General features: G+C 32.4%; 1 protein-coding gene across 2 annotated transcripts in view; it reads right to left on the bottom strand.

Annotated features, from left to right (window-relative positions):
* vdra (vitamin D receptor a) overlaps positions 1–12,547 on the bottom strand; it is a 69,484-nt gene extending 56,937 nt beyond the window's left edge. Inside the window, exons 1-2 of one of the 2 annotated variants that reach the window (XM_058763830.1) lie at positions 12,385–12,523; positions 11,921–11,979 (exon numbers count right to left, since the gene is read on the bottom strand). Coding sequence is in view for 1 of the 2 variants with exons in the window: in XM_058763829.1 (XP_058619812.1) it covers positions 12,385–12,415 (31 nt within the window). In the remaining variant the exon portion in view is untranslated. Of the gene's footprint in view, positions 1–11,920; positions 11,980–12,384 lie in introns of both variants that reach the window. The other variant, XM_058763829.1, reaches the window with a different exon arrangement.
* Positions 12,548–14,685: the final 2,138 nt, after the last annotated feature.

Below are 14,685 nucleotides of genomic sequence, written 5' to 3'. Positions count from 1 at the left end.
ATTCACAGCAAGCAAATGACATCAGTGCAAAAATAACACTGCATGTTATGAAAGACTCTAAAAAATATTTAGTCCCAATTTTAAGCATTTGGATTACACAGTTCTTACATAATACTCATAAACGTAACGTGATGCATATTGGTCAGTCATTCATAAATAAATAAATTTCTGCACTCAAAAAAAAAAAAAAAAAAAAATCATGCCAATTTTTTTATATTAACTACTTGCATCTATTGGATTTTATTCAAATAAACATTTTTTTTTATGGTATTATTTTTACATTTTAATCATTTAATGTAAATAATTATATTTTAATTTTAATTTTTACATATTTTTAGATTTTTAATTTTACTTGAATGACTTTGTATTTATTCTTGTTTTTGTTTTAATCATTTTATTTAAATAATCATATTTGTATTTTTATATTATTTGTATATTTTCATGTTAATTTATTTAAATAATCATTTTTAAATCCTTGTTTTTCTACATATTATATTGTTTATATTTGCAATCATTTTAAATACACATTTCAAAATCTTTATTTAACACGATTTTTATATTTTATTTGTTTTATTTAAACAATCACCATATTTATTTTAGATTAGTTATAGTTGTAATAGTTTTATTTATAAATTATCATATTTTTAAACCTCTTCTTTCATAGTATATTATTTTGATAAGATCATCATTTTAAAAATTTTATTTAATTTTCAATATTTTTAATCTTTTTTTTTTAATGCATTTTATTCACATTGCCCAAAATCAGCATAAATCTGTTCATTCATTTGAAAAGTATGAACATGGTTAATATATGGCTAGCTGTCGAAACATGCAATAATCAATGAGTTAAAATGCATTAGACTGAAACAAATTTATTTATTAACAATAAACATATAAAACACCTGTGGTTATTTTACAGTTTATTGGTAGTATTACAGTAATCTGATCCTTTTCATTTATGTACGACTGACAAATATGAAATCACGTTTAGTTCATTAGTTTAAGCTAAAACTAATAAATGCATGCAATTCAAATACATGAATCTGAGCTGTCTAAATACTGAATACTTGTTTAAATGTTGCATTAGGCTCATAACAGTTGTGATATGTACAGTCCATCAGCTGAAAGTCCATCACGTCTCTGGCTAATAGAGCCGATCTCGTTTGCAGCTGTGCATCGCAATAACAAACGCCACGAGACGACAAACATCTTCCCGTCTGGACACCTGCTTCACACGCTGCTTTCGCTCTGGATCTGATGCAAATCTCTGTTGATCTCTGAGCTTGCCGTCGTGATTTGATCAAGAGCGTCTAATTCAATCCAGCGGTGATAAAATCACTTCAGAATCACTGCAGAATAACACGTGTCTCACCACGACTCACAAACGCAGCGGACCGAGCACTGAACCCTGAACACGCTCGGGCCAAAGAAAAGATCCCGCTGTAATTCCGTCAAATAACTCCAGCTGAATCTAACCTAACAAAAGCAAAGTAAAAGTTGCTAGAATATATGATAGAAATCTTTAGCGCGTTTGTGGAAACGTATTGAGATGAGGAACAATGATCCCACAAAACAAATTGGGAAATTACATGCGTTTAAAAAAAACTTAATGCAATGGCAAAAAAAAAAAAAACCCATAACATAAATAAACCCCACACAAAAAATTTTATCAATCACACACAATTTTGAAAATATTTACATGTATATATTTATATTCATGTAAATTTATATTGTATATAAATATATATAAACATGACATTTTTCTTAAATATAAATATGCATATATATATATATATATATATATATATATATGCATATATATATATATATATATATATATATATATATATATATATATATATATATATATATATAACATAGTTAATATTCATTTATACTTATCAATTTTTATTATTTTGGATGCAACAAATTTTTGACAGCGCTAATTAAAATTGATAAGTATAAATGAAATATTAACCATTATCTAAAAATAATCATGAAATATAAGATAATTAGGAAATAAAATGAACAATATGAATTAAAATAAAAAATGATTTAAAATATATGCATTAACAAAGTTAATTCTTTAAAGCACACGTCGCCAATAGGCTAAGATAAACAAAATGAATTCAAGATGATATTCTCTGAAAACAAACAATTTTAAGTTCAAGTAAAATCGATCTTTAAGGGTGTCTCAATCAGATATGTTTTGCAGTGTAAAAATCATTTAAAGGCACTAATGTTCTATAAACATGATGTCATTTATTATAAACATAACTCATTAATGAACTGATGAACATTTCTGTTACTGTGGTAAAGTCAGAGGAAATTGGGGCACGTTCTGCAATTAATTTAGTGTTCTGTGTTTAAAATAGCAACGCAGCAGCAGAGTAGCGGAGGCTTAATGAGTTTAACGAAGCCACAGTGAAGTGAGAAACAGCTGCCAAACACACAGAGAGAGAGTAGTGAGTAACAGCTGTCCAGTCCAAACACAAACACTCGCTCAACTATTTCCTCTGCAGTCACTCTCACTTCCTCTCTCTCCCTCTCTGGCGCTAATGAAGACGCTCTCAAACTCAAGGACGATCCGGAGCCGCTGCCAGCGCCACAGACAACAGGCCACAGAGATGGAGCTAAAACACAGTGTGTGTCTGCAAGAATGAGCTTTTCAAGCTTTTCTAGTGAAGAACAGACAACCTGCATCCTCTGAGAACTAACGTATAATGCATGCAAAGCTCATTTACATATTCATATTCATTCATGACTTTGATATGCATCTTAAAGGTACAGCAGCACTTAAACCAGAAACAACTACATATATAATAATAATAATAATAATAAATAAATGCTTTTGCTTTAAAGAGGAAAAATCCATTTAACTTGAATGATTAATGGATTAAAACAAGAAAAAACTAGATAAAAACACTAATAAATGGTAAACTGAATTCTGTATATTTTTCTTGTGTTTTTTTGTTTTTTAAAATTGGAATTGTTTTTTCAGAGGAGAAAACTCAAATTAAATTGTTAAGATTAATGGTTTAAAAAAAGAAACCACCACATAAAAACACTAATAAAATTTAAACTGAATTCTCCTATTTTTTCCAGCATAAATTTGAAGAAATCTAACATTTAATTTGAGCTTTATTCTTAAAAAAAAAAAAATAAATAAAATAAATAAAAATAAATAAATAAAAAAACACTATTTGCTAATGGGACAGAAAATACCTTAAATTCAAGATAATATTCTCTGAAAGCAGGTTTGATGCAGTTATACTTCTGAAGTAAATCGATCTTTGTAGCTGTTTATATTTTTCAGTTGAAAACAACAATGGTTTAATTGCACAGATAGGGGGTGGAAAATGGTCATAAAAACTAAACCATGAATGTTTTTGGTGCAAGAAACCTCGAGTAAAATTGCACGTGCGTTTCAGAGAAATAAACATGCTAAAATGGTCTCTGAAAGACTTCGGTCACGCTGTAATACGAATGTGTGTGAATGTGTGTGAATGTGTGTGGTATCAGCGGTGAACGTCTCAGTATTTGGGGTAAAGGTCACGCCATAAGTTCTTCCTGTAGGTTTGCTTTCATTTTTCTGACAACAGAAGCTCTGTTATTTGGACTGATAAGAATCTACTATGCAGTGAACATAAACACTTCCTCATACTGGTACTATAGTACTTAGACATTTACCACATGTGTCACATGATTTGTTAATTTTTCCCCCTATCAAAGTTAGTGTGGACCTGCCACATTACCACATTCTCCAAAATATCTACTTTTGTGTTCAGCACAAGAAAGAAATTAATACAGGTTTAGGACAACACGAGTGAGTAAATAATGAAGAATAATAATGAAATGTAATTTTTAGGTGAACTATCCCTTTAAATACAAGTGGCAGCATGTTTAGTCCTGTCCCTTTAAGACCTGCACACATCTAAAATACAGGCACGTATCTGTTTTTCTCTCAAACGTTTACTTTCACTTTAGATATAACCAACAGTGTTTATATGTAATGCTTGTGTGTTTTTGACAGTATTAGCTCAATCAGACGCAAAACATAACTTCCAGTAGCCCAGTAATTAGGGGCTTTGACAGGCTTTTTAGCACACGCGCTTCAGGTGTACGGGTTTATAAAATTATACAAATAATTCAAATAGATTAAATAATTAAATAAAATAAAAAATATTTTTTCTACCATCAAAAACAAGTGACAAAAATATATATTTACTTAAATACATATTTAAATAAATTATGTATTTATTTATTTGAAATTATTACATCTTTAAATAAATGCATTTATTCAAATTATTTATATATTTGAAAAAATAGTTTTTGTTAAACATTAATATTAAATATGTAATGCAATATTTGTTATCGTCATCAAAAACTGAACGTGAAAAAATGTGCATTTATTTATTTAAAATGTATTTACGTAAATTATTTATTTACTTTATATGAATAAAATAATTCTATAAATAAATATTTTTCTGTCATCAAAAATGTGACAAAAACACTTTATTTTTAAAAAGTATTTATTTCACATATGTATTTTTAAAAAGTATTTATTTCACATGTATTTTTAAAAAGTATTTATTTCACATATTTATTTTTAAAAAGTATTTATTTCACATATTTATTTTTAAAAAGTATTTATTTCACATATTTATTTTTAAAAAGTATTTATTTCACATATTTATTTTTAAAAAGTATTTATTTCACATATTTATTTTTAAAAAGTATTTATTTCACATATTTATTTTTAAAAAGTATTTATTTCACATTTATTTTTAAAAAGTATTTATTTCACATATTTATTTATTTTTTAATCCAATGATTCTACCATTACATATACATATACATATGCACATACACACACACACACATACATATATATATGCACACACACACACACACACACACACAGATTCTGTCAATATTTTTCTGTCAAGAGACAAAACAAAATATATATTTCTTTAAATTGTCTATTTATTTGAAATCCTGTCCTCAAAAAAAGACAAATGTTTTTTAAGTTTCTTACACCGTTTAAAGCAGAGCTCACGTTTTACAGCAGAAACAGTAACTGTAATAAATATGGTATTTTGGAGGCTCACCGCGATTGCGGTAATCCACAAACTATCATTATCATGCTAATTATTTTTAAAGAAGCCCACAGCGTGTCTCTAAGGGAAACAAAATATGAAAGCTGAAAAACAGATGGAAAGAAAGAGGAAAAGCAGTGCAAAGAATTCGTGAATGGGGTCAGACATGCTGTATCCCGTCACCCTCATGTTCCCTTTGAAACATCCTGTAGATTCCATCACATCAGCAGCTTCCTGTCGGGGGGGGAACGCCTGCAACGCAAACAGAGGGGCTTGTCACCCAGCAACCAATCAGATGCTCGGGGCTCGGGTTACACAGCCAATCAGAGCGCGGCAGCCCCACCCTCGCCCCCGACAACCACAGCGCGAGCGAACGAGAGAGAGAGACGAGCAGCCTTTCTCTGGAAGCACAAAATTCCTCTTCAGCTCTGATCTGAGTTCACTCACACAAGAAAAACAACATATAATCTTCGCATTTAAGATTCCCACTGCACTTAAAACACATGCAATCTGGTATTTAAACTCTCGAGTGCTGTAAAACACTCTCATAAATTATTTCTGTGACCTTATTTTCAGTCCCTGCTGAGGAGGGGGCGTGTCTTCGGGTGATTGACAGCTCAAGGAGCCCCGCCTCTCTGGGAGTTTCCCATCATCTCAACTCGCGTAATCACTTTCACATTGAACATTCCTGCGCAGTGGCGAAACGCATTCGTCTAGACGCAAGCTAACGTCCGATTAAATGAAGCGAGAAAAGTAAATTATAACTCAAAAATAATGACGTCGGCGGCAGTAGATGAACTCACTTGACTTCTAATATCCATATACCTTCTGTGCAGAAAGCGCGTGACTGATATTGATTAAACGATCTTCATTTTAACGAACCACTATCGCGTCTTCAATCCCAAGATCGATTGTGTATTTAGTCTATTTAGTGTTAGAACTAAATTTTCTTAAGAAAATTTGTAGCGTGTTTTCATGCAAAGATCACAATAAATTTCATGACTTGTTACTTTTTATATGAAATTAATATGACTCAACAAATGGTTTTGATGCTAGAAAAAAATATTTTGGTAAATACATTCACTAAGTATTCATATATTGTATATCATATATTTAAATGTTTATATTTAACAAACTGGCAAAAATAAATATTATATTAAAAAGTTATGCAAAAGTTATGCTGTATGTGCAATTTTAATGTTAGTATACAACTCAGCTTTTTTGAGTGTAGATTATTATATCTAAACATAAACAGCAATTGAACAGTTTGGATTTTTTTGAGTGAATAAATAAAGAAATGCACAAGAACTTTATTTTTATATATATATATACACACACATGACAAAGCATTATTTTTTTGCAAGAATGTGTTATATACATTATATTTTATATTATAATTTCATTTAATAATTATATATTAATATTGAACGAATATAAAAATATATATTTTAAATAGATTTTTTATATAATAAAAATTTATTATATTTTGAAAATTAAAATACACACACACACACACACACACGCATACATAGATATCTATAGAATTGAATCGATTTGTGAAACCCGTGTCAACACCCAGATTTATTGCCTCATATAAACTCACAAACATGATAATGCGCGATTTTTTGTCCATTTATGGTGAAAATTATGCGTCTGATCTCTTTTTCGAGTCATCAAACGCTGCAGCTTGTTATCCACACTCGAATTTAATATATAGAGGTTTGATCACGGCACTAACACTAACTATGAGCAATTAACAAAATAAAATATCACTACAACAACCACTGCATTAATCAAGCAAATGTGCCACTAATGACACTTATAAACTTTAGGAGCACATTAATAGCCGGTCTAATGACGCTCATCGCCCCTGGAAACGACTAATCAGCCAAACTATTAAAGCAGGACTTCCTGGAAGTCCGCAGTAACACAAGAGCAGCGTCCCATGTGGGAATCATTACACTACTCCAGGAACGCACCTACTCCAGGACACTTGCTGCTAAAACTCAGCACTCCGCGCAATCACGGGGTAATTAGTGTGGGAATGCTAAACTCGTCGCTAAACGGTTTTATCTCGCTGAGCAGTGTCACGTGGAGGCCTCGTGGTGTCTGGGTGGTCCGTTTAGAGCTGGAGCACATGCACGCCAAAAACATGCTTCAGACGTCGTTTAGCATGTCATGAAGACAACTTGCTCGTTCTGCATTTAATAACTGCAGTCTAATGTGGTTCAGACATTCGTTGCTAATGGTGTTTTCTTGTTAAACAAACAACCAACTAAAAAGGAGCTAACCACTACAAGAACCTACCATAACAACAATAAATAACAACAAAAAACATAGCTTTGTAGTTTTTCAGTAGTTTAGTGTCTCTTCAACATATTTTAGTCTTGTTCAGTGTTTAGAAACTGCAGTTATGTTATTTATTGCTAAAATACAATAGACTAAAATGGAAGTTCATGTGGCCGTGTCCTTAACAAAAACTACAAAAACTAAAAGTTTTGTAGTTTTTCAGTAGTTTAGCCTCTCTTGAACATGTTTCACACTTGTTCAAGGTTTAGAAAGTGCAGTTTAGTTTTTCAGCGCTAAAATAGATCAGACTAAAAACGTTTATAGCTGTTTGCTTAACAATAACAAAACTAAAACAAAAGAACTTGTTTTGTAGTTTTTCAGTAGTTTAGTCTCTCTTGAATACGCTTTACACTTGTTCAGTGTTTGTTAACAGTTTTGTTGCTAAAATAAAACAGACTAAAACCGAAGTTCATGCATTGCTTTACTTGCAAAAAATAATGAAAAAAAAATCTACAAAAATAATATTAGTTAATATCAGTAGTTTAAAGACTCTTGAAAGCAATTCACACTTGTTAAGTGTTTATCAACTGCAACTTAGAAGACTAAAGATGTAGCAATTTGCTTTAAAACAATAAAATAATGAAACCACCCAAAAACTCTGGTTTTGTAGTATTTCGGTCGTTTAGATGCTCTTAAACACAGTTTGTTCTTGTTCAATGTTTAGAAACTACAATTTACGCTTTGTTTTGTAGTTTTTCAGTAGTTCAGACTTGCTTAGCAACTGCGGTTTAGACTTTCACTGCTAAAATACAACAACAGACTAAAAAAAGTCCATGTAACGATTTGCTTAATTACAATAAACTACAAAAAAAAAAAATCTGGTTTTGTAGTTTTCAGTAGTTTAGTCTCTATTAAACAGTTTACTCTTGTCCACTGTTAGATTTTTATTGCTGAAATACAGAGTAAAAGGAAATTCATGAAGAAGATTATTTAATAATAAATGATAATAAAATTTTAAAAAAGAGCTGGTTCTGTAGTTTTCTGTAGTTTTTTAGTCTCTCTTGAACATCTTGTTCAGTGTATAATTTAGAGTTTTTTGGCAGAAACACAACAGACTAAATGTTAATGCAGTTAATGTAGCGGTCTACTTAACAATAAATAACAACAAAGAAGCTTGTTTTGTAGTTTTTTAGTAGTTTAGCTTCTCTTTATGTTTGTTCAGTGTTAATCAACTGAGGTTTAGACCTTCATTGCTAAAATACAACAGATTAAAATGGAAGTTAATGTAGCGGTTTGCTTAATATTGATCAAAAACAAAACAAAAAATAAGCATGTTTAGTAGTTTTGCAGTACTTTAGTCTCTCTTGAACACAGTTTACTCTTGTTCAATGTTTAGAAACTGCCTTTTGGACTTTCATTGCTAAAATGCAACAGACTAAAAAAAGTAGTTTGCTTTACAACAAACAAACAACAGAGCTGTTTTCGTACTTTTTCAGGAGTCTAACTTCTCTAACGCAATTTCTCTCGTTCCGTGTTTTATAACTGTGGCCTAACACTGGCTAGTATTAATTTGCAGTTTTAATGTAACAACTTGGTTACACCAATCTATATCCACTGCATGACCTTTCATATTTTGTTTGTTTCACAAAACTAAATAACATCAGATCCCACAGCTCAGAGTTATCTTCCCTTTCAATAAGTGTCTGATTATGGATTTAATACTGCGTGTCTGTCGGATGGTGATTCTCATGTTCACAGCAGGATGTTGCTGCACATGATGATTTATCACAGCTTCAGCCAATGCTTTATCAACACTCACCCTAATTCTGTATCTAATGAATTACAAATCAAGCAACCCTATTTATCAACTCCTACATTATAGTTATGACCCTTATGTTATCAGGATTGGTTTGTAAAACAACTATTATAATTTAATAAAATGTAATAAATTAATTACATTACAATTTATTTCCCTTAAAAAAAAAAAAAAAAAAAAAAGTCGTTAAACAAACATACAACAGACTAAAAACAAAAACCAAGCCACTACATGAACTTAAAAATAAATAACAATAAAATGTCATCAAATAATTTTTCAGTACTTTATCCTCTCTTGAACACAATGTACTCTTGGTTAGTGATTAGAATTTGCAAACTTTTGTTGCTGAAATGTAACAGGCTAAAATGATGTTAATGTAGCGGATTTTAATTTAATAAATTCAATAAAATTTTAATTAAGACTACTCTTTCATAAGAGCGTTTTCAGTTGCCAATTTATTTACCTAACATTTTTGACTGGTATAAGAACTCCGTTGTTTCTTGTTAAGCAAACATACAACCCACTACATAAACTTATGATTAACAATAAATAACAATAACATATGCGCTGGGTTTTGATGCTTTTCAGGAGTTTAGACTCTCTTGAACACAGTTTACAGTTTATTACTTGCATTTCAGACATTGGTTGCCAAAATACAACAGACTATAAAAGAAGTTCATGTAATGTTTGCTTAACAATAAATAATAAAATAACAACAAAAACTGGTTTTGTAGTTTTGCAGTAGTTTAGACTCTATTCAACAATTGTGTTTAGTGTTTAGAAACTCCAAATTAGGAACTGGTCATTAAAATACAACAAATAAAATTATTGTAGAAGATCGATTTTATAATTTTTTTTTTAAATCATCCTGTATTTAATAAACAATTTTGGTCTGATAAAAGAACTAACAGCTATATATAAAAACAACTACAGCACAGGTGCCATTTTCTGTCCTCCTTTCAACAACTGGCATCAAGCACACATTGTAACTTTGACGTGAGTGTTGTTTACAGATGTGTAATTCAAACACGCTCATAAAGATATCTAATCACACAATTATGAAAGGCACGATCGGAGTCGTACACAATAACCACCCTGAACTGGAAAAGCCTCCCGTGTGTGTGTGTGTGTGTGTGTGTGTGGGGCACATGTTCACGGCACACCACCACAATTGACGCGTGTGCTGTTTAAAGCTCACAACCATTCTTGCAATGCAGCGCTTTTTCCCTTTAAAAAGACTATAAAAGATTTATATCAGAGGGAGCAAAGGCTACGCTCTGACACAAAACAAACACGGTGGACGCCAAACAGGACAAAGTTTGTCTCAAATCATGCACGGGAAAAAAAGGCATGCGACACACCGCTGTTTCACCTACAAACGGCTCTGAAATATACAATGTAATATGTGAAAATGCAATGCATGCTAAGTGCTCTTTAACACAAGTTTTTCCTCTAAAGAATACAGAAATGCATGACGTTGCAGCCGTTCCCAGTGAAATACAACACTTCAGGCCGTCGCACTGAGAAATATTAACGCAACAGATGGAATACCATACTATGAATTTGATCATAACTGCTACAACCGTTTGCATTGCAGAAAACACTCGAGAAATCCTGCTCCGTCTCAACCAAAAAGAGACGTCTCGTATTTCTCGTCTTATTTGTATGTCTGAGCCCAAGGCAAGCGTCTGATCCAGACAAAAACTAACTAATAAAGCCAAAAGAAGAGACTCAATAACTCTCATAATACCACTAACAATCACTGCAATAACAGACGGATTTATGCTGAAGGACACACGTGGAATTACTCTTCAGTAAAATCATGCAATTATCACAAATCGTTATATATAAAAAGACAAAAACATTTGGTTTGATTCTGATAATTGCTTCGTTATGGCCGTTAAATGATGTAATGATCAAATCCATATTGCTTTGTGAGCAGTTGTTTTTAAAGCACAGATCGACATTTAAACAAAGCCTGAAGAAAAATTTAAAACTTCATATTTGTGACCTTATAAAAAAAGATTTATCATCAGAACCAGATCAATGTATTTAATTAAAACATGCTAATTGATCAATATTGATATGGCTTCCAATAAATTGTGCATCTGTAATTTAGTCTGTACTGTATTATTGTTTTTTTTTTCTCCCTAGTTTTTTTATCATAGGTCTATTTATGCAAATTTTAGTTTCAATTGTTGCATGTGATGCACTTTGAACTGCATTGATTTGTTTTCAAAAGTCCTATGTAAATAAATTTAATTTATTGGTATTAAATATTACAATACTTTTTCCCCAAATTAAATAAACAAGCTACAAATCCCAAGTAATTTCTGCATTAACATGTAATTCTTTTCCATTTAATAATTGAAGCACATCTTATTCTTTAAATAAAGACTTCAGTATTCAGATGAAAATGTGGTAATTCAATATCAATGCAGAGAAATGCACAAGACGAACAGAAATGAATGCATTACTGTAACCTGACCAAACAGAAAAACTAACAAACACTATAAACCTTTTACTAATGCTATTTGTGAAATGTAAGATCTTATCATTCACGATCCAGCAGCAAACTGAACTTGACCAACATGGAAACACTGTATCGAGTTAAAGTGATCTGAGAAGTAGTGAAAATGCAACACAAAACACTGTAAACAAATAAACAGAAACATAAAAACAATAAAAACACTGGATCCAGTGAAAGTGTCTCTACCTGATGTGGCATCACCGTTTATTCTGGATTCACACGCGCCAGCTTCTCACATTTGAGTCCTAAAACACACACACACACACACACACACACACACACACAGAGTTTGACAGCAACACTCAACAATATTACACACCACATATTAACAGCACTTAACAAACACGGTTATAAATCACTGAGAGCCCAGAACCAATCCTCACAATCATTTACACACCATATAACCGAACAAATACAGGAATAACATCGTGTTGTTTTACAGAAGCTAATATGTTTGTGTGATTGTGTTGTTTTGTGTGTTAGCATGTCAATCTGCCACACACACACACACACACACACACACACACACACACACACGCGCGCGCGCACACGCGCACGCACGCACGCACTCTCCACAGCCACATATTCGCAAAAAAAACCTGACTTTGCCCACACTACGAACACTAGAATATCATTTAAGCGCATTTTACCCGAGTTTATCGGACTTGTTTCCGTAAGCATCCACTGAATCCGTTCTCAGGCCGCAGTTTAAACTCGCGTTTAGTCCCACAGAACGCTTCTTCTTCTTCTTCTTCTTCTTCTTCTTCGTTCTCCAGATAAACCAAGCAGCTAAACGGACAGCAGCTTTGCTTCGCCCCGCCCTCCCCTCGCATATCTATAGACATAGTTACCGCGACGGCCAATCGCGAGCGGCCTTCGCGACCCCCTCTCCGCCGATTGGCTGAGCCGCCTGACAGCTCGATCGTGATTGGCCGAATGGCGCGCCACTGACTGCGAAAGCGGGCGACGCCCCCTGCTCTATAGGGGTGTGTCCTGACGTCATCGCCCAGCCGCTAAGAGGTAAACAATCTGTCCCTCACAGTGTTTCTGTGTTTAAAAAGTTAAAAATATCAAAAGTAGGTCATTCACGTTCAGAAGCAGACCCGTGCAGTCAGGACACAAAGAGTGTGAGGACAGATCTGGGTAAGAGTGAGCTTCGCAGCATAATAAGAGGATGATTTAAAAAAAAAAAAAAAAAAAAACAGGATTTTATTGCTATTTATGGCGTTATTTGTAGGGATTTCCTTCTACAATTACTATGACTGATATTTAATATTATTATTTCGTTATTGACAATAATATAAACTGATATCGTTGGACATCCAGGGTGAATAACAGGGTACATTTGTTTGTAAATAATATAAACACAACGGTGCATGAATATGATAGGTACAAATGTTTTAAATATGTAGTTTTTTTTTAATGGTAATTTATGGCATCATTTGTGGGGATCTCCTTTTAAATCTATATGACTCTATGAGTAATATTTTATATTATTATTATTATATGGATATCCAGCAACAACAGGGTAAATGTACCACTTTTTGTAAATAATATAAATACAATGGTACTTGAATATGTCCATCAGCTGCATGGTATACATTTCAAAACACCATTTGGGTAAAAATGATTTTAGCAGTATAATGTAATGATGTTTTTGTAATTATTGTGGCATAATTTACTTTGCAAGCAATATGACTATATGATTAACATTTAATATTATTATTATACGATTGCCAGTATTATTGAACATCTAACAACAACAGGGTAAATTGTACAATTTTTTTTTTTTTTTTTGTAAAAATGGGTAAAAAAAAAATTCTATAAAGAATGATATCAAAAAGATGTAGGATTTTACTGTAATTTATGACAATTTGTTGAGATTTCCTTTTCAATAAATGAATATGTATATTATTATTATTCCACATACTGATATCGATGGATATCTAACAACAATAAATAATATAAATACAGTGGTACATCAAGATGGTAGCCATTCATTTGCATATAAATATTTATTTTTATGTAATATGCATGGTATAAACATGCAAAACAAACAAAATCTTTATGATTTTATTTAGCTGCAACATATTATTCCAAAACCAAAACATACTGTAGGTATTTCCTACAAGTAGGATCCTGTTCGTTGTATTCTTTGGGAAATTCCCATCAGAATCCTATAGGATTAGTGTCTAATTATGTTCTGAATTCCAGGGTGAATCCTGTATATACTGTGAGTGGCTGTGTCTCATGTGTAATGCATACAGTAGATCACGTGAAAGCTGAAAAATGACGCCGAGACCACAGAGAATCTTCTTCCAGACGTATTGTTCCCATATGTTGCTTCTGCCACTGTATAGTGTGTGTGTGTGTGTGTGTGTTACAGAACCGCAAAACAATAGTCCCAGCAGCAGCACGTGGTTTCAGGTTGAAACCCGAATCGAGGGGCTACGGTTAAACTTCTGACCTCATCTTTATGAAGCATCACTGGCCTGGTTTTCCTCAGCGTTTCTTTTGTTCGTTTAGCCTGGGACGTGCTTTGAACACTGTTGCTCCCACCGGGGCCACATCCTGTGTTTAGGGTGTGTTTGAGGGCCTTTGACTCTGTTGTTGAAACATCTATACATTAGGTGTGTGTTTATTTTGCTATAGTTTGAGGACAGAATTGTTCCTGAAACCGAGCTGAACTGGTCTGAACTTCCTTTCTGGAAGAGGAAAGTCTTGACTTTTAATTTACATTACTGATTTCTTAATGTTTTTGAAAGAGTCTCTTCTGCTCACCAAGGATGCATTTATTTGATTAGAAATACAGAAAAAATTGTGAAATATTATTAGTGTTTAAAACAGGTGTCTTTATGTACATATCTGTTAAACTGTAATTTATTTCTGTGATTTTCAGCATCATTACTGCAGTCTTCAGAAATCATTCTAATACGCTGATTTGCTGCTCA

Source organism: Onychostoma macrolepis, chromosome 23, assembly GCF_012432095.1.
Source record: "Onychostoma macrolepis isolate SWU-2019 chromosome 23, ASM1243209v1, whole genome shotgun sequence".
NCBI classification, from domain to species: Eukaryota; Metazoa; Chordata; class Actinopteri; order Cypriniformes; family Cyprinidae; genus Onychostoma; species Onychostoma macrolepis.
The sequence above is the reverse complement of the archived record's forward strand: the minus strand, read 5'-3'. Positions and strand labels throughout refer to the sequence as shown.